Source organism: Phasianus colchicus, chromosome 6 (genome assembly GCF_987193195.1).
Source record: "Phasianus colchicus chromosome 6, bPhaCol1.hap1.1, whole genome shotgun sequence".
NCBI lineage: Eukaryota > Metazoa > Chordata > Aves > Galliformes > Phasianidae > Phasianus > Phasianus colchicus.
Window position 1 is genome coordinate 10,481,092 of NC_143441.1, and position 21,877 is coordinate 10,502,968.

Consider the following 21,877-nt stretch of genomic DNA (forward strand, 5'->3'; position numbering starts at 1 on the left):
GATCTATTTATCTCTCTTAATAATCTCTCAAAAATCAATGGAGTTAAGCTTGAAAATGTCAAAAACTTGGAATCAATTTTTCCTTTCTGTAATTATGATTTAGTCTATCACATAGGGCATAAAAAAGCAAGTGTAGGAAACCTAGATTGCATGTAAATGAAACTTCAGGGTTGTTAAGAACGTGAAAGAAGAAATAATTACGAATTCTGTCATGCAGAAAACACTGCAGATAGAGGGAATTCAATATTTAATCCCATGATCGGTCTGCCATTAATTGATCAATAAGAGGAAAATAAATTGAGCATTTAGTCTAATGCTTAGCAGCTTCATGTTTAAAAGTTAATTAAACTTAGCTTTTTTGTCTAATGTTTCTCCACTTGAACATAAATCTAATTTGATTATTATACTGAAACTTGCATTAATTGTGGAATACATAAAGTACCTTCAACTATTTCTGTATAATGGTTATTCTGAAAGTTAAATGTTTGCTGGTGTTTCAAATCACTTCAGTGGATTTTCAGAAAGTATTTCAAACTTCATAATTAAAAAAAGAACAAACTTTTACTTCTGAATGTTCGTTAGCTAATCTGATCAGCACAGCAGATGAATTGCATGATGTTCTTCATTACATGGGCTTCCATAACTCTTAGCATACTACAGTGTTTATGCTTAGAGGGCTCAGATTATAAATGATGGTTTCCTGTAAGCTGACTGAGCTTTTCAGACAGCTGGAATGGAAGTACCTGTAAACTGGAGTTTTGTTTCTCTATAGATTTAGATCCTAGATGTAGGCCCTTAAATTTCTGAGCCTATTAGACTGCAGAGAGAGAACTTTTCTTGTCTTCTGGTAATAGGCTTCTGCATTATAGTGTAACTAGTAAGATTTTTAATTGGTTATCGTCTTCAGGATGTCTGGGTTTTACTACTGAATGACAAATTAATCATGTGCAAATATAAAGAGGACAAATACAGAACCTTGGTGCACATGATGAATGAGATGATCTTTTCTAGGTCACAGAATCACAGAACGGCCAGGGTTGGAAGGGACCTCAAGGATCACGGATCTCCAACCCCCTGCCATGTGCAGGGCCACCAGCCTCCCCATTTAATACCAGACCAGGCTGCCCAGGGCCCCATCCAACCTGGCCTTGAACACCTCCAGGGACGGGGCATCCACAGCCTCTCTGGGCAGCTGTTCCAGCACCTCACCACTCTCATAGTAAAGAACTTCCCCCTGATATCCAACCTAAATCTTCTCTCCCTCAACTTAAAACCATTTCCCCTTCTCCTGCTAGCTCCATTCTTTTTCAATGTTCCCCTGGCTCTAAGGCTGTGTCTTGATTTTGGTTTCAGAGAATGTGAAAGATATTTGCCAATGAATAATGAAAATAACTGCAGAATGTTAATCTTACAGACTGTAAAGAATTTCATTTCGCATTTCTTAGGAATACAGACAGTTCTGTAGTTGGAGTGGGAAGACATAGCTTTATATTCTGTACTGCATAATGCATTCACAGAATCATCAAATCTTTTGGAAGGGACTCTAGTCCAACTCCCCTATGGTGAACAGGAACACCTACAGCTCCATCAGGTGCTCAGAGCCCTGTCCAGTCTGACCTTGAATGCCTCCAGGGATGGGACATCCAGCACCTCTGAGCAACCTGCTCCACTGCCTCTCCACCCTTATTGTAAAAAACTTTTTCCTTATATCCAGTCTAAATCTCCCCTCTTTTAGTTTGAAACCATTTCCCTTTGTCCTGTCACGGCAGACCACACTAAAGAGTCTGTCTCTTCTTTCTTATAGCCCTCTTTCTCTTTTAGATACTGTAAGGCTGCTCTCAGGTCTCCCCAGAGCCTTCTCTTCTCCAGGCTGAACATCCCCAGCTCTCTCAGCCTGTCCTCACAGTAGAGGTGTTCCATCTTTTGGATCATTTTTGTGGCCCTCCTCTGGATGTGCTCCAACAGCTCCATGTCTCTCCTGTACTGAGGACTCCACATCTGGATGCAGTACTCCAGGTGAGGCCTCACCAGCACAGAGCAGAGGGGCAGGATCACTCCCTCACCCTGCTGGCCATGCTTCTTTGGATGCAGCCCAGGATACAGTTGGCTTTCTGGGCTGTGAGGGCACAGTGCTGGCTCATGTCCAGCTTGCCATCCACCAGTTCCCCCAGGTGCTTTTTGGTGGGAGCTTAGCATTTTTCTCCAAGCTTCCTGAGGGTGCACTTGATCTCAGAGTCGATGTAATTAATGAAGATATTGAAGAGCATCAGTCCCAGATCTGAGGGACACCACTTGTCATTGATCTTCATCCAGACTTTGAGCCATTGGCCATCACTCTCTGGATATGATCTTACAACCCGTCCATCAAACTGCCCACCTATCAAATCCATTCCTTTCCAATTTGGAGAGAAGGATATTACAGGGAATGGTGTGGAAGGCCTTACTGAAGTACTGATAGATGGTATCAATGACTCTTCCTTCACAAACACAGTTAACATCATTATAAAATGGGATAAGGTTAGTCAGGCAGGACCTGGTGAAACCATCTGCTTATCCCATACTTTGATATTGCTGTGATTATATTTGAAATGTTGTCTCTGGAATGTATGTGAAGAATTCTCTTCCACAAAGGTATCTTAACCAAACAATCAAAACAACAGAGGAAATAAGAATATACTGTTAAAAGCACAGAACTTACGAGTAGGAACTTAGTTTTTCAGCAGTTAGACTAGATGAACATGAACTGAAAATACACTGTTTTAAAAATTATTTTCCTTGAGGCATAAGGACAAAAATTTTGCCCCAAGCCAAAATATATTGCTTTAATTTTAAACTGTGCATATTTACTAATAAGAACAGTACAGATAACAGATTTAATAGTAGTGTTTTGCTTTTACGTGTTGTTTGATGATTGTAGAATCAACTCCTCTGTAGTTCCCAGTGGTGATTCCTGTACCACACTTTCTGTAATCTCATTAATGATTCAATGAATATCTATCTCCTATTGTAATAAACTCACTTTTGTGTTTAACCTCATTAATGCACTGAAATAGTGTCCCCTCTGGGTAATCCAGACAGTTTCATTGTAGCTCTAAAATTAGATGCTGTAACAACTCTAAGGGTGTGAAAACTGCCACGTCAGCCAAAAGGATCACACGTTTCTTGTAGCTGTTTGCAATTCATGAACACACTGCAACTGGGCTCAAAATGAAGGTGTTTTTGACAACAAACTACAGAAGTATAGATGTATAATTATAAGAAACCTGCTTTTCAGCCCATTAATTATTAAGATGCGGAGAACAGGTTCCATTTAGAAAAGGAGTTTTATGTTATGAGCCTGTTAATAAGAGGTTATACGTTGGCCATAAAAATTAGGTAAAAGTAATACAAAATCTTCATTGCACAAAAATCTTGTCTTGAGGCATTATTTTAAAGTTTTGAACTGAAAAACAAACAAACAAACCTACAGTTCTGAGTTGTAAAATGGCAAAAATGATGAGTTCAGTCATTCCTTAATTTATCTTAGGATGCTGAATGTTTCTTCAGGATGCACTCTAGCCCAAAATATTAACAGCTTTATGGAGAAAGAGTAGTAGTATTTCTACCTTGCTGAATCCGAAATCCCCTCAAAAATAAAACAAAAAAGAAATGAAAGCCAACTAGAGTTCATTCTTGTAATTATGAAATGTTAGGGTGCAGATCTTTTCTCAAAGAGTTAGAACTCCAGTTTCTCATGCATTTTTCCTCCCCTCAGAGAGTAAAAACTTAAGTAGATACTGCCACAAAAAGCTAGAAATGCATTAGCCTTGAAATATGCTTCCTCATATCAAATTGAATTGTGATTAGAAAAATGAGAGCATTATTCCAGCTTACTAAGAGATGGACCAACCATCTATATTCTTTTGTCTGGCATTATTATTCTAGCTTTTCTGTTCTATTAGGCATGAGATACTATTTGCTTGAAAGCTGAATTTTCATTCATTGCTTTACTATCTTTCTTTATTATACTTTCAGTCACTGCTTTTGTTCATGCCAACAATTTTCTTCAGATCCTCTGCTCTTTATTACCCTTAATGAAAGTGCTAACACAGACTGGCAGCCAGTGTTACATTTCAGGGTACCAGCTTATTGCACAACATCTGAATCACTACTTGTTACGACAGAAATAGTCTAATGGTAGGACTTACGAGCATGTATGCATAACCATTTTTCTCTGTGTAAGTACGTTGCCGAAGGACGGTTCCTCTTCCTGCCTAATTACTGATGGGGGTTAGACTGTAGGCCAATGCTTCACAGCCACTCCAGAGTAAATCCCATCTTTTCTGATCCCGGATTGTTGTCTTTTTCTTTCAAAACCTTTGCTGTGTTTTCCCCCACAATTTTCCAGGATGACAGCAACTTGCTCCCCAAATTGTAGGTAACACCGAAGCTCAAAGGTTCTCTTGTGAAGCAGAAGAGCCTGAAATACAACAGAGGATGAAGGACATTATTAGCATTTGTGAATGAACAGCATTATGCCACAGCTGGCAAACACTGTGAACCCTGGAGTGATGCCGGTGGCTGGGTTTGGAGGATGGTTGCTGACAGCTTGATAACTTGTAAAGAGTGAGAATGTCTGATGCCAGGATATATTGGAAGGAGAGTTTTAGAGTCTTTCTTTCTCTTGTTTCCTTTTGTGGCCAGCAACAACAATGGTAAAAGGTGGGCATGCCAGGAGGAGGCAAGCAAAACCATTTTGTGTTTCTTCATGCAAGGTTCTGTAGGAGCAGTCCTCTGCAAAGACTGACACCTTTCTTTTCCTCAGTTTGATGTTTAGTGAGTATCTCAGATAAAAGACCTTGGGAAAAATCTCACTTCCAAATATGGCTACTGAGAATATAGATTATGCGTGGAATTTTGGGCTTATGGAAATCTGGAAACTAGCCTACAATGCAGCACCAGGGCAAGGACGTAATCTGTGCGAATGTTCACTGATTTAGATTTTAAAATTCATCCTTTTTTCTTAATTATTCAACAAACAAGACTTGAAAATTGAAAATAGTTCATATTCTGTGATTTCAGGAAGCTATTAGTTTACCTGCTTGGACCTACCCAGTAACCAATTGTGAGTTAGAGAGCGCCCCTTTCAACAGGGATAAAAGTGATACATTAAAGTAGTGTAGTTTTCCCATCATTTATCTAGTCAAATTTTTCTTCAGTGGAGGAAGTAAAAGTAAACTCAAAACCTCTAGTGAGATCAACAGAATTCTTTTTGGCTTGATAAGGGCTGAAGATATAAATAGAGCTATAAAGCTTGTTACTGTTTGTAGTTTTTCCCCCTTTTAAGCCTTCCTATTTATGTTGGTAGTATAATTCCGGATATTGGAAAAGAAGCAATCAAATGTGTATCACCTAGACAGAAATGAAGAGAAAACATACAGCAAAGATGTAAAAGAAGTAGCTGCTGTGGTCCTGTCACTCGCATAGCAGTAGGTCAAATAGAATGTGATATGTCTTGGGGCTATGTATTCAGAGCTTACATCTCAGTTCAGTCTATTTTAAACAGCCAGTTCTGTGAAGCTAATGGAAAGCAGATTTGAATTTGCATGCAGATCCCTGGGGATCTGCTGCTTGGGTATTTAAGGAGTATTCATTTGATGATATGTTTCCAGATTATTTAAAGTAACTGTATGGGTTTCCCTTAAAATGAAAAAATGGGGAAGTTCATACTTCAGTTTCAATAAGTAATCATTACTGGAATTGTTTGGGGATATTATATAAATGGTTGGACAGATTGTTTCCTTACCTTGTTGGTAAGGGTAGGCTGTAACCATATCGTATTATGGCTTCTTTGTGATTAGATCATGTTTTTGGAATTAAGAAACTGAGTAGGAGAAATAAAATGTTTTCACACTTCCATACCTTGTTGGTAAGAAAAGCAGTGGTACGTTTTGTTCTGTTTACAGATTGTAAGGCCAGAAAAGGCTGTTGTAAACATTTGGCCTACTATCTTTTATAACACAAGATGTAGAACTCTTCTATGTTAATTCTTCACTATAGCAAAGAGATTTTTAAAAATTATTATTATTTAAAAAAGTAAAGACTATTGTGATATAAAAATTCTCTGCAATGGAGAATCTGTCTCAGTTCTGAAGAAGTGGCTAATTGCCTTTATTAAAGAAAGAAGGAATAAAAAGAAAATCAAATTATAATCTTCCCTCTAATCTGAATTGCTTTAGATAAGATTTCAAGCCATCATCTCTTACCAGTCCTTTTCCATGCATAGAAATTAACCTATCCTCAGCATTCTTTTCCACACATGGAGGAAAAGAATATAATCATAGTGCCCTTCAGCCCTCCCCTTTGATAGGCTATATAGATTGAGTTCCTTCAGTCTTAAGCTGTTCGGTTTTCCAATTCAATCTATCATCCTCTTAACTGTTCCCAAGAAATTTCTACAATTTTTTCACTAGCTTTCGTGAACAGGGTGCACCAAAAGTAGGCATTCTGTTCCTGGTGTTATTCCTCCAATGCCAAAACCAAGCATAATGTAATCTCTCTGCTTGTGATTTCCAGACTGTTTGTTCAAGAATGATATAAATGATTTTGACAGTGCTGTCATAATACCAGAAGGTCATTTAAAAATGACTAGTAGCCATATCCCTGAATCTTATCCATTATTTTGCTTCCCAAGAGTTTCTCTGTCCCATTGCCAGGACCTGCTCCAATGTCCACTCTTAAAGCAATATGGAAAAGCTAGAATTCAGAAAAGAGCTCAAAAAAAGAAAAAAAAATCAATCTGCAAGATACACCTGCTAATGTGACTTCCTTAAACCATTTAAATGACTAGATAGCCTGTGCTCTACCTCAACCAGAAGCTATAAACTTGGCTTAGAAATAATTAAACGAAGTTTTACAGTATGCATTATTCAGAAGATTAGATATCACGACTGTAATAATACTTTCTGATCTTACTGCTTCTATTTTAAAGCTAAATATATGATCTGAAAATAACGGAGTTGGGAGCAACCTTTTGAGTGCTTTTACGATGTCGGTATAGATATTGCTATTTGATGTCATTATAACAAAGGCACAGTTATACTGCTGCTTAAGAGCAGATATAATTTAATTATACTTTCATCACTTTAATACAGCTTATTTTAATGGAATGTTGAGTCAGTCAACTAGAAACGACTCTTTCCTGCCTCAGTGTTCATGTTAATACCCTTCTGAATTTTTTGTGAAATTGGAATTTAATTTTTGTTTGTTCATTTTTAGCTTCCCAGTGAAGATACTGAAATATTTGAGAATGCTTCACGGTGCTTATCGCTGCTGGTTCAGCTGTACGGAGGGAACAGTCAGGAGAGCATGACTCCAGAAAACATGGGCAGCTTTGCTGAAGTGCTGAAATCCAGAAAAGATACACGGCATCGGAAGGTTTTGTTGAGAATTATAAAGAGACTGGTGAGTCTGCTTCTAAGCATTTTGAAATTCCACGTCAGGTTTTTCTTATCATTTGATATTTTGGGGGCTGTAATTTTCCTTTCAAAGTAAAAGGAGCATGAAAGAATTTTGAAAACCAAATATATGAAGTTAAATTCCATGTCTTTAAACTTCAGTTGATTTCTCTGGAGAAGGCTTCTGTTTTTAAATCCTCTTATGAAAAAAAATTGTTGAGTTTTTCCTATGTTCACTTCACTCCTTAGCTATTGAATTAACTCATGTTATTTATATATTTGTTTAGTACTTCAGCTTTATGGAATACTGAAACAGTTTCCTGAAAGCCTTCTGGAAGAATTAACTTCATATGGTTAAATAGCTGCTCAGAAGCACAGGCTTTGATTTCACAATAAATAAAATGCTATTCTGTATTTGAAGTTCGTTTCTATGTAGATTGTTCTCACCAAGCATCCAGTTTTGCTCAGCCCTATCTTTCCCTAGAAGAAGCACAAATATAGAAAACGGAAATTGGAATGACATTTAAAATTGGTGGTTTCTCTCATTCAGGTTATCCTCCTAAGAATTATTCATCTCCTTTATTTGCTCATGCTCTTCTAAAAAAAAAGAAAAGTTCTAACAAAAAATTTAAGACAATTCCTATTTATTTTTTCCTTTGCTTCTCATTCTGTGTAATTGTTGTGCTGGCTAGAAGAGTTTTGTTTGTTTGTGGGTTGGTTTGTTTGTTTGTTTGTTTTTTGTTTCTTTTCTGCAATAACAATTAAGAGGAAAAGGCAAAAAAAATGTGAGGAAAGGAAGGAGAAAGGAGATTGTAATAAACATATCCAGATTATTTCCTTTTAGCATAGCTACAGAGTGGTTGCATTTTGAAGGCTGTGATTCAAAAGTTGACTCTGCACACAGGATGTTTAACACAGAAATGTCTATTGGCTATCTTAAGAGAACAAAGCTATACTATCACCTTTTGAATACTGGAAGATCCTACGGTTTGTTTTTCTCTCAGTTGTATACCAGTGATGCTGGTACTTGTTATTTATATCAGACAGATTTTCTGTAATTACTTTAATGAGACCATAGAATTCCTTTTGAAAGCAAAGTTCATACATAATTTGATAGATTATTTAATAAATTGTACATCATTTCTCTAAACCTTAAAATGCCCTGTTCAGAGGAGATGATTATCTTGTCATAATCACAAAAGACATAGAAATATAATGATATCTATTTAACAAGGATTCAGCCCACATCATCTGTTCATGATGAATTTTAAAGCCTTGAATGGCATTTTTCAATTTTTTTTTTTTTTCATAAATGGCTCATACGTGAGCAATATTTTAATAGGAGGATCTCTAAGTGCACCAGTCTCTATTCTTGCCAGTCAGTGTTTGAACCGAGTGTCTTTTCAATATGTGATCACATTAACTTTGATATTAGAGACACGGGTATTGCTTACATAATAGGGATTAAATTACACTTAAAAAAAGATAGGGATATTATAAAAAGAAATTACTGTTTATGGTATAGCTGTCTTTATGGTATGTATTTCTTGTAATAGGAAAATGGCATGGAAGTAAGACCAGCTAGTCTTTTTCAAGAGTTTTGTGTGTCTCCAGAGGGCCAGCAGAGGTGCATCTCCCAATATCAGAATCTTCAATTTAAAACCACGTCAGAGAAATTCTCAGCATACAACACTGCCTAAACTTGATGAAATGGAAATTTATATTTTTATGTTGTTTTAACTAATAGTATTTATGAGGTTTTGCCTCCTTTTTGTGGACAAAGTTGATGTGTTGTTTCTAATGTGAGCATTTCTCATTTATCAGACTTGTCCAGCAAATTGACTGCAGAACAAAGTAAACTTCCTGCAGCACTTTCTTCACTGATTTTTGCCCTACAATTTTGTTATATTCATTTGTAAGCAGAAATACAGATTTGGGCCAGACTAGGTCAAGAAGAAATCTAAGTACAGTTACTTATTAATGCAAGGTATATGAACAGACCCTTTTTGTTTTTTTTTCTGTTTGAGAACCTTTTTCTGGTTGTCAGCTGACACCTCCAGATCCTTTTCCTCTGCACAGTTTTGCAGTCACTCTGCCCTAAGCCACTGTCACTGCATGGGATTATTGTGACCTTAGCACTTAGCACTTGGCCTTGTTGAATGCACACAACCAGACAGAGCCCATTGATCCAGCCTATCCAGATCCCTGTAAAGCCTTCCTACCTTCAAGCAGTCCCTGCCTAACTTGTTGTTGCCTGTAAACTCACTGAGGGTGCATTTGATCCCCTCATCCATGTTGACTGATAAAAATGTTAAACAAAATTGAACCCAGTACCCTGAGAAATACCACTACAGACTACAGGCTGGCTATCAAACCAAATATGACTCCATTCACAGTGACCTATTGGGCCTGCCCATCCTGCCAGCACACAGTGCACCTGTCCAAGGCACGAGAAGCCATCAGCAGTTCCTGGAAGAGAAGTCCGTGGGAAACAGCACCAAATGTCTTGCTAAAGTCCACGTAAACAACATCCACAGCCTTTCCCTCATCCACCAAGGTCATCATTGTAGAAAGAGATCAGGTCAGTCAGGCATGACCTGCTTTTTGCAAACCCATGGTGAGCGAGTCCTGGATGTGCCATGTGGTGGCAAATTAAGATGATCTGCTCCATGACCTCCCCTGGCACTGAGCTCAGGCTGACAGCCTGTGATTTCAAATCCTCCTCCATGCCCTTTTTGTAGATGGATGTTGTGTTCTCTGTCCTCCAGCCAGCTGGGACCTCTCTGGTGTAGCCAGGACTGCTGATACACTATTGGAATTGGCTTGGCAATCGCTTCTGCCATTAAGTTCAGCACCCTTGGGTGGATCCCATTTGGCACTGTAGATTGTGGATGTTGAAGAAATGATTTTATTGTGAAAAGAAATCATTAGAGTTAAGAACAGAAAAAAATGTACTTTCAGTTAACTTTTTAAACTATGTAAGAAAGGATCACTGAAAAGCCTTAAAGAGGCAGCATTGGCCATCTTCTCTATGTTTTTTTTACAATGAACTCCTAGCTCTCAAAGCTTTTGACTCTGTCAGACCCAGGTTAACCAGTCTTTTTCAGGGATGTTCTCTTACTGGCATTGATACAAAGGACGGAAACTGAATAAAATCACTGAGTCAAAGAAACAGGTATTTTTTTTCTTCAACCCTTTTGCTAACTCTCCTGTTCTGGTTTCTTCATCTTGAGTTAGACAATACTGCTATTCAGATTTTTAGCGACATCTGTGTAACTGAACAGCAATGTCAGAAGAGTGCTCTTGTTTCATCTTTTAGTTTTAGAAGCCTCTCCTGCCACCCTTTGTGGAACCTGCTATCTTACCACTTCATTTTTGCTGGGGGAATATGAAGTATCTTGTTTCAGTTCAGTAAATCACCTACATTGAAGTACTTCTTTGTGAAGTGGGAGAGATTTTCATGGGGGAAGCATATAGTTCAACTTCTGCATACTTTACTAGAAGACTAATTTCTTTTTCCCCACAGAAAAAATGTCTACCTGCCAGCTCAAATCAACATCTAGTATGTAATGTGAAAGCAAGTGATTATCACCAGAACTTTTTAGAACTAGCCAATGCCTTCTCACTGGACACATAATCACTGTGAGATTATAGCTCGGTACAGGCTAATAATATGTTTCATCTTTCAAACCAACAGAAAATGCTTTTCTATTTTATTTTGTTTTATCTGGCAATAGGGAAAAATTCCTCTGAGAAAAAAGAATAAACGTCAGGCTCTAACAGGCAGTTCTCCTCTCACTGCGCAGAGTGAACTTCTGTTCTGTGACTTTTACTTTAAGTCCTTGTCAAAAAGTATATTTGAATTCCACCTAAATCACACTTTTTTCCTCTGATCTTCTTTCTAGAACCTGATTTTCACTAATTTGCATATCATAACTGTCAAAAAGTAGCTCATCCTTTATTTTTGAGCAACTAAGTCATTTAAGAAGTGATCTGTGTGTCAGATATTCTGTGGGGGATATGTAGGAGGATTTCTCAAATTGCATTAGTCTGTGTAGAAAGATGATAAGGCCAGAACCGTGGTACATGCACTATGACAAAAGTCCATATATTTATTAAAAATTGCTATGATAGTTCTCAGACTAGGTCCTCATTATCTTAATCACTATTACACGTTTTGAGGAAAGACACTGAGAGCTTGAAAAGCGATATGGTATGATATGAGGTAACAACTGCATTCCCTCCGAAGGTTGAATTTCTTACTGGAGTTTTCCTCCTCAGTGAACTCCTGCACAAATATCAGCTCAGAGCTTGCCTCAGAGAAAGAAAAGCAAAATCTCAAGAGATTTTCAGTGTCCCTTTAGCATCTTCAGATCTGAGTATTCAGCACCACAAGGAGGTGCTTGTGTGGCAATTCCCAGCGGTCTGCTTTTCCAGAGTTTATAAAGCTAATGAACCTGCTGGCACATCTGCTCTGAGGGCGCACTTCTCTCAAATAGCCTCAGTTAAGTGGAGAAAAACTTCTTACACATCTTTCTCCTAATCTGAATCTCTTAAGAATACCTTTTCTTAAATTACTCACTGAAGCAATACGTAGTATTTCATTGCTCTAAGGATTGATGTTATGACAGAGATGCTTGTTAGACTCTGAATACCATACTTGTGGGTTACTGGTGTGTATTGCTCTAAGTGCACTGGCTGTTGAAATGTTTCCATGAAATTATACGTCTTCTTACTATCTGGATCATTCTTACACAAACAAGTTCTTCCCTTCATTAGTACAGCTTATTGTCAAGTTGTTAGCAAGCTTGCATCTCTTCATTATAGAACATCATTGAGTGCCTTCAGTCTGTAGTAGAAGAACATGCTTAGGTAGGATGAAGCATTTCATAAAGAACTAAAGATTCCCCCAAGAAGAAAACACACTTCATGCCTATCTTAGACAGGATGAATTTCTCACAATGCTCTGAAGAAGACCGATGGAAAGGCTAATGCCACTTCATTTCTTTATTCCTTTTCCTCTGACTTGAGAAGCTCCCCCTGTTTACAAACCCCTCACATGCCTTCATGTAATAGGTACGGATAGATTTTAATGAAATTTGAGAGTGTTTCCAGAGATCACAGATAGGGAGGCCATTTGTGAGTGCTGTTGCTTGGTAACCTTAAACCATCCTATTTGCAGGCTCTGCAGTAAAGCAATGAGATGGACTGCTTGCCTTCCCGCGTGCCTCCCCTTCCCAGGTTTGCCTAGAGAACCTATGGGCAGTGAGAGGTGTGCTTCTACTTCCTGCCCTGCTGGCTTTAATTTAGTTGCAAAGCAGGGTTTAAAATATAGCTTGGTGAATTTTGCATACGTTCTGACTGAAATAAAATTTAATTAAACTTCATATGAAAAACCCCATCACTCCAGCATGGAGATTTGGGAATCAGAACCTCTGATCTGGGCCATCCCGTGCCCTTTGGTCAAGAAGCAGTACATGGAGTTCACAGCTAAAATGTATTCAGCAGTTATTATTAGGCCTGTACATCAATTCAAACAGCAATTAAGCAGTGATTTAAATTGAGACAGTACAATTTGAACAAATCTAGCATTTGGCAGGCTGACTTCCCTTTTGTAGTACAACCCCTTCGCTATATTTTATTGTTTACAGAATAGTGAATCGAGCTCATAATTGATCAGCTTATCTGAGTCATTTGGTGTTTTATTTTTAATAAAAATTTCACGTTGGCTGTGTCTTGTACTTTATGTTTGATTGGTAATGTCTTATTGGAAGAAAGGGAAGAATATTTCAGTGTTCAGACTTACTTTGTTAGGGCACTGACAGAATTTTGTTAGGTGTTTTCTCTTTCTGATTGACTTTCCTTTGCATTTTGCCATATCCCTCTTTCAGCTAGCCAGTATTTTTAAGTGCAGTGTTCTGAAGCTGTATAGCCACAGGATGTATTTCAGTTATTTCAGTACTTATATTTATGGCTTATGAAATTAATTAGGATAAGGTATCCCTGGGCAGCAAGCATCAGTCACTACTGCAACCCCTGGAATTCTTATCTTCCCCTACCTTGTCACTGTTGATCCTGTCCAGAATTTCTGTGGCTGATACCAGATGGCAGAAAAGTTTCCAGGTTTTTTTGGTCCAAAGGACCAGATGGTACAGAAATGCTCTGGTTATTTCTTCTCATAGAAGGGACAATGTTGTCCAGGGTTATAGGATCACCTTTTTCTGCTTGTATGAGGGTCCTCTTCTGCTGTGTAAATTTTGTACTTCTCTGAGTACACTTGCTCTGATTACCTTTCTTTCATATGGTGTGTGTTCCTATGTTCGTATTTAACCACAGCATATTTTCTTTTTGTATGTGACTTGAGGTATTCTCAACTTGAAGTGCTATGAACTTTTAGCTGTAAGAATTAAAATTTTATTTCAACTTTGGATTCTAAGCTGAGATTTTTCTTTCTCCAGCTGATAACTGGATTCCATGAGCCTGTTCTATTATAACTTGTGGTAAAATCAGAAAATTAAGCAGTGATGCATAAAATTGGATGATAAAGATGTTTCTAAAATGCAATTAATTCAGCGTTTTTGGAGGCACATAGGAGTTGGCATAGCATGGAAAGCCCATATCAAGGAGAGCACACTGCACTTTGGTCTTTCCATCAAACAGGTAAACACCTGTTTTGCTAGCAAATCCTATCTTGACATCGCCTGCTCCCAACTCAGAAGTTCAAACAGAGCTTTATATTACTGGTTTTCTTTTGTTTGTCCTTAATATTTGTTTGACGCTGATGTCTTTCTAGTATAAAGCCAGACAGATCCTACTTTTGATGCTTTTTATTTGTCGTAGCAGTTTTGTTTAATATTACTCTCCTACCTGCATAGGCTCCTATGATACTTAGTTTGTAAAGCATTTAATGGTCCTCACATTAGAAATAATAGATACCATGAAACACTTTGCTTAAGAGGATCCCACCAACAGTAAGAAAATACAATTAAATTATCAAAAATATTTTCTCAGCTGGAATGTTAATACCTGTGCATGTATTTCTGGGGTCTGTTAATGGGAGCATATAAGCAGTAGTTACTGCTATCATTATTACCATAACTGAATCGCATTACTGCCGGTAGAATAGGACCTCATTGTGGTAAGCTCAGTGCAAACACAGTAAAAAGTCATTTTTTGCTTCAGAGAGCAATCCAGCTTGCTATCTGTCTTCAAAATAAGCTCAAGAAATTGCCTGACACCAACACTCTCAAACAGGAAATAATTTGACACAAAGATAACCATCATTTATAAAACTTGGGCAGTGTTCAGTTCTGTGAAAGCAAGAAAGGGAGCATAACTCGTTGCACCTGACTGCTAATACTGAAGTATGCTCATTTTATTCTAAAGTTAAACTCTTATAGTCACAGCACTATTTCAAAATCCTTAGTCTTTATATAGTCTTAATGTGAAGCCATTACCAGAAATTAGAATGTAGAAAGTTTTTGGTTGCCTGTGTTGAAGATGGGATAGAAGTATACAAAGAAACCAGGTTCTTTCTGACTTCTTGCAGTGTCCTACTGTGAAGCCTTCAACAAAATCTCCCATTCTTATTGCATCCATTCACTTAGCAAATTTCTTGAGGGTGAAGTATTCCATTGCATTTCAGTATGTAAGTAAAATTTTAACTGTAAGTAAACTATTTACTGTGAAGAAATCTAATGTAATTAAATTCTCTACTGGGAAGCAGTAGTCCTTCTTTTGTCTTCTAAATGACCTAATGCAAGACCAGAGTCAAAGAGCTTGACACATCCTCTTAATTAAACTTCAGCACTTTGTTGTTCTCCTTCACAGTTTCCCTGTCTATTGACTTCTGCATATATTTCAAGTTCTGTACCTTAATATGGCATCTGTGTTTCATTTGGTCTGGATCCATATTATCTTCATCTTCTAGTACTGAAATACAGCTGAGAAGTTTGTGCTTTCAAAAATTATATCATGAGCAAATCTGCAGGTCACAAGGAGCTTGGTTTAACTTATCTATTGTATGGGTGCAGGTAAACAGGGAATATAGATCAAGTGCTTATGGGGATGTTTTGAAGAGGGAGACAGTGCTTGGCCATCAAGCTTTGAGGATGCGTGGGACTCTGAGGCAGGTGAGTGAGACACAGGAGATGTAGATTCATAGAGCATTTCAAATATAGGCTGTCAGAGGGAAATAGTGAGTAAAGATATGACACAGATCCAACAAAAAGTATGCTAGTCTTGATTTTGAGACCAAGCAATATGACCATATGTGGTCAGAGGAAGGCAGTGTTTAAGGAGGTAGAGCTTATTGGAAAAATCAAAGTTGAAAATTATTTTAGAGGCATCAGTCATAACATACATGCAATGAAAGAACACAGAACATTTAACATCCATGGATACCTCATGAAACTAGTGACTGCTTGACATACTCACTAACAGTAAGTGCATGCTTTTCAAGTTTGCCAACAGAGGACCCATACTCATTTTCTAATCCCTAGCTATAATAACCATATCTGGGCTTTATGAACACTATGCTGCACCATTTCAGATAAGTCTGTGATTTGTGTAAGTGTTCTCAAAGGAGATTATGTTTAAAAATAGCATTTGTATGCATTGAGATTAGGCTTTGAGTAGATCGCTACCATAATTTGCCCTCCCTCCCCAGTCCATGCAGTGATTCAATCTAACATCTTCAGTGATGAAACCTCTGCATTTTAAAGTATGAAGACTCTTCTAGTTAAACATTTATAAAGTGTCCAATGCTGTCATTTCTTTAAACTATTAAAATGTAATGTTTTTATATGAACATAATTATACATTTATAACAAATGTAATTTCTGGTAATGTGATGTTCTATGGACTGTGAATTACTGTCCTAAATTTCATACAGCAGATGCTTTCTCTGGGATATAATGCCTGGTTGATGAGTTCATATGATGATAAGAATGTCTCACAATCTGCATACCAGCTCTACTCTGCTTATACAGCTTGCCTTTTAAATCTTTCAGGGAGCATTTTGAGAGCAAAGAATTCTCATGAAAAGCAACTGATTACCCATATCCTTTAACATAAGTAAAAGTACACCTCTGCCAGAGGTGGGTAGCGATCATTTAGAATACGGATCATCAGATGAATGACATGTTGTGGTATCAAATAGCTCTGATGATTTGAAACGATTTATTTTTTTATTTTTAGCAAAAATACTGGTGTATGTAATAACAAGAGAGCTGTTGTAGAGCATAACCTGAGTCTATATTGACAAGTCGAAATGATGTGTTCCGAAGTGCGGAATATTGCACCTTATGGATAGAAATCTGATCTTTGTGCTGTAGACCCCTGAGAATTGTAATGCATGGATTTATTACATATTGGAATTGTGTCAGAAGATAATGATATCCTGGGCTAAACAAAATGTGCCCTGAGCAGAACTTCTTCTCATGGTGGGCTTGGGGAGATGTAGCAGTGGAGCTATAGCATGTACTGATGGCTTGTGTGCCCAAGAGAGCAGCTCTGCAGGGCTTCCTGGGAAAGCAGCATCGAATCAATCTGAAAATATTACCTAAGAGCCCTCAGTGATTATGTGTGTTTTACTTACTCCCATTAGAGTACAAGTCTACACAAATCATGTTAGAGTTAAAAACCAAAACAAGTTAATCTATTATGATAGAATAATGCCCGTGGAAATGAGTATATTAGCTCTTACTGCTACTTTTCTTGAAAGTACTGCTGCTATTTAAACATGGCAAAAAACAATTTTTAATGTATGTGATTAAAGAGAATAATTGTTCATAAAGACCTGTGCCCCCCTTTGTCATTTTGAACTAATATTGCAGTTTATGTATTTGCAATATAAGTGGGGATATATTCATGAAGTGGCACACAACATTTATTTTCAAAATCCGTAACTGGAAGTTGGCTGAGAGTAATTTGTGCCACATATATCAGTCAGATACATGTTACTCCAGCTCTGCTAATATAGCAATAATTCTTCCAGGTTGGTGAGGAAAATTCTTGCTGCTGAAAAGCAAATTACAGCTGTCATTGAAAGACTTCAGAAATAACATGCCCTCAGGATTGCTCGAGTGGACTGTTGCTCCACTGAGGAGCTCTGATGACATCAGAGAGGTGCTCATGCAATTTATTCATGTAATTGGAATTCCAAGATGTAATACATATTACATTTCGAAGGTGATGTTATTTAATAATGAATGATTTTAGAGACTCTCCTAGTCGCTATATCATATCCTTGCTCCTTCATCATTATATTTATTAGGATCCTTTGCTCCCCATGCCTTTTTTTTTTCCTACATGATTTCCACCTCTACTCACATGTTTTTGATTCTTCTCTCAGCTCCTGAACCAGATGCTCCTGACCTTTCTGAAGCTTACATTTTTTTTCTCTTTCTCTCTTAAATGAGACTGGAAAGCTTTGTGGGAATTGATGTTGAAATGTGGAGGAGCAAGAATGTTAAGATCTATTCCCATCTTGATTTTGACCACTGCAGGTTCCTACAAGATCCTCTTCCCTTTCTTGCAGTTTCGTACTTTTATTTTGCATAACTATTTATGATCTCAAGAGTACATAATTACATTAGCATACTGTTCTGTGCTTGTGAGTGTACACCTTTAAGCATATACACTTTTTTGTAATCCTCTAAAATTTTCTCATTAAATGATAACTCGTACTTTCAGCATTTCCATTAACATAACAGTTAAAAGTTTCTAAAATGCATAGGATTTGAAATACTCTAATTTTCCAAATCCATTTCTAGAAATTTCACAGGAAATATAGTTCTCTTAAAGGCACTAATTACTGACTCCTCAGTATCAGGCCTATAAAATTTTCTCTTTTTTCCCATCCCAAATTTTTGGCTCTTTTGAGTTCTAGCAAAAAGTATTTATTTCTGGTTTTTTGTGTGTTTGTTTGTTTGTCTTTATATCTTGCATGTGTGTCTTTTGTTTAACTCTCCTTTTAACAAACCCTTTTCAGTGGATGGTGAACCTAATAATGATCTATTCAAGCTTTTCATCCACAGAGTTAAAATGGCTTTGAAAAGAGGCAAACTAAATTGGTCCATCTCTACTAGAAAATAGTAATAACCACACATAAATCTGCTAAGCTTGTTCTGTTCAGTTGTTGCCTAATACCTTGTAGGGCACTTCAGGGGCTTCAAAAATGATGAAACTTTTAGTTTGACTTGGATGAGAAAGTAGAATGCAAATGTAATCACTCTGACAGTGATGTAATGACTCTGGGACACCTGGGAGTAAGGCAAGGTGCAGAGGACTGTGGCAAGATGTGGAGTGGAATGTGTAAGGAGCATTATTAGTGAGATTAGAGAAGTTCTGACAACTTTAATTGAAGCCTTATCCAGAAGATTCAGTAACATGTAAGTCACTCCAAAAATAATGCCTCCTATTTATTTCAATGAAAACTGCAACAGATACAGAAAGCAGAATAACACTTTATGGTAAAGTTCTCAGCTACAAATCGCTGCTCTTCAGCATAGTCACCACCATTTGCTATTCATTGTCGCCAGTGATACACAAGACCCTGAATGCCTCACTGAGAAAAATCTGTACCAGTGGAGGTGACCCACTCTTGCCACTGCTGAAACACACCACCCACTGCCTCACTGTACTCATATCTGCTGCTTAGACTCCACAAATGTTCAACAAGCATTGGTGAATGTCAGTGGGAGCCATTTTTTCTGCTTGAAGGAATTCAATTCCACCCTTGTCTTCAGACACTTTTCCATATCAGGCACCATTTTGTCAGACTGCCCCTCTGCTGCCATCTGTCACACAGCCACAACAGGTAACAGAATAATTGGTGAGCAGGTTCAACCTCTATTGCCATACCACCAATGTCCATCTCTGATGTTGTCAGATAATAAAACAGGAGTCATTGCTTTTGGAGTGACCCTCTTGGTTTATATATAGCCTTATAGTGAGGAAAAAATAATTTAAGAATTATAGTTAAGTAAGGTCTAGCTATGACCTTAGGCAGGCCTTGTTCCAGAATGATGAGCACTATTTCCTGCGTGGGTTCCTCCATGGTGCTGTGGCTGTGCCCCTGCCAGACCTGGCTCTATTCTTACAGAGTAGAATGTATATATGTGTGATCTGCAGGGCCATCACATAATGACTGTGAGCAGCACCTCTGTGTACTGAGTTGTGTGTTTATATGATACTCAGTGTAGTCTTCGTTTTGCCTGGAAACTTAAGACGAAGGATTAATGAGAGAAAAAGTGAAAATTATAAAAGGCAAGTTTGTAGCATTTGAGTGGATCAAAGAGCTCTTTCTTCTTAATCATTCCCTGGACATTCATGCTTATAGGTGTGATATATTATCATAAGTTGGTCTAACTTTGTCAGGTTAATAAGATTTCAGAACGTGTGCCAGTTGTAGAACAAGGGACAGACTGAACAGGAAACTGTTATCCATGTTTAATTGCATACTTCCAGGTGTAAGAAGGACTAGCTCTTAAATTCAGAGATGGTGCTAGAGTGGCACATCCTGAACCTCAGTTCGCCAATCCTGGAGAGAAAGTTAGGGAAACAGGTTACACATTTCTTACATAATTAATAGATTACTAGATCTAATGGTTGAAATACTGAGGTGTTTTATGAAAGAGTTGTCACGGCTTTCATATAAAACTAATAAAATCAATTGAAGAAAACTAATATTTTCTGCCAGTCAAATGACTTGCAAAGCTCATTATTTTCATGTTTTTTTCCCTGACGTTAATCTTTTCACTAAAAGCATGTGGTTGAAAACAGAGGGATAATTAGTATTAGCCCATTTATGAGAAACTGCTAGTGACAGAAGCTTATTTATTGTTGTGTACAATTAAAATATGATGTGAACACATGAGAATTTACATTAAAACAAGATTGCAACTTGTCAGCAGTTTCCTTTGTTCAGCTATGTGTTTATTAGACTATAGCTGCTTACCTACTTTTATATGACATTATAATAACAGTAGCAATGTCTTCATTATTCAAGATGTCTAAACCAGTTTGATTACACAGCACACCAGGAAAAATATATCTGGTACCATCTTTGTTGAAGAAGTAGATCTGGAAGTAAGATTTTTTTATACGTGTGCTTTATATACATTATACAAAAACTTTCCTGTCTCATCTCTTTGTTTTATATGTATAATTTATATACATTTCTATTCATTATATATATATACTTATATATATATTTATATTTATACATACATATATATATACAAATTTCTTGCAGTATGTGTTGTTTGTGAATAGCTCCTAAGCTGATTTATGTAGATCTTTTTTCTCGTTTTAATGGATAACTTTCTTTGGTAGCTCTAAAAATAAACGACTGGTGAGAAGCAGAACACATGCATTTCTTTCCTAAACCTGTCTTTCTACTAAGTGATTTTTGCAGGCTGATAGTTGGTCTTAATTCATGTGTATAAGGATTTTTGGAATTGATATTCCTGCTGTTGAGGGTCAGCTTCCTTATGGCCTCTGGCTTTTAGGCACGCAGTGTGGAGAGATCACAGCCTTTTCCAGCTCCTGTAGTTGGATGGGGTGTATTTCAGAATGTACAGAGAGAAAAGCAAAAGGTTCATCTGTCTTTAGTGCCCTACTGACACACTGCATCCTGAGGGAAAAGAAGGAAGAGTCAGGGCATCTATTTCTTCCTGGCTTACAGATGTGGTCCAGCATAGAGAAGCCATCAGCAAGTTCTTGTGAAAACACGTAAAAGAAGGATCTGGAGCACTCTGAAATGAACTGAAGGAATGAAATTGGGCCGTTTTATCTTCAGCATGCAGAGGGGACAACCAGTGCTGTTAGCTTGTGTTAACATGGTTTGCATTGCCCTCTAAAACAGAGAAATTGCTGTTCACATGCATTTCATAGATTTCTTTTACAGTCATTATGTACACATCTTGATATTGTGTGAGCTTTCTGAAAAGGTAGGTAGTGACTGACACAGCTTTCTTGCTGACTGCATGTCTCTTTCATCTGTGGTATTTCTGTCTGGGATTTATTTCTCACAGTCATTGCTGTGCATAGAAGAGGAGTTATTCCCCATGACTTTGAACAGTTTGTCTGTTCATAGCCTGGTTTTATGGAGCAGGAGCAGAAAGAATGAACAAGGACTTTGGTCACCATCAAAATTAAGACCTTAAGCACAGGCATCAGGTTCGTTAGTATGGAGAGGGATACCTTTGCTTAACTGATTTCCTGTGGCTGTCCTGATAGAAAGCAATATTTCCCATCTTCAGCTTACTGATGTCTGTCAAATGGTCTTCTGCACAGTTGCTCCAACCCCACAGCCATAATTTATGGAAAAGTTATGAGCTGTTATTTGTTTGGGAAGTACGTACCATTCAAATTACCTTATTTTTTTTTGTTTGGGAGTTGAAGAAAGTTGTGTATATATCTGCTTCCTCTTACTT

At 37.5% G+C, this 21,877-nt stretch overlaps 1 protein-coding gene across 6 annotated transcripts in view; it reads left to right on the top strand.

The window, feature by feature from the left end:
- ULK4 (unc-51 like kinase 4) overlaps positions 1-21,877 on the top strand; it is a 218,383-nt gene that overhangs the window by 157,313 nt on the left and 39,193 nt on the right. For 5 of the 6 annotated variants that reach the window (XM_090142412.1, XM_090142409.1, XM_031590361.2 and 2 more), the window contains exon 35: positions 7,258-7,443. In XM_090142412.1, the coding sequence (XP_089998538.1) occupies positions 7,258-7,443 (186 nt within the window). Of the gene's footprint in view, positions 1-7,257; positions 7,444-7,723; positions 8,050-21,877 lie in introns of those variants that run through there. The other variant, XM_090142411.1, reaches the window with a different exon arrangement.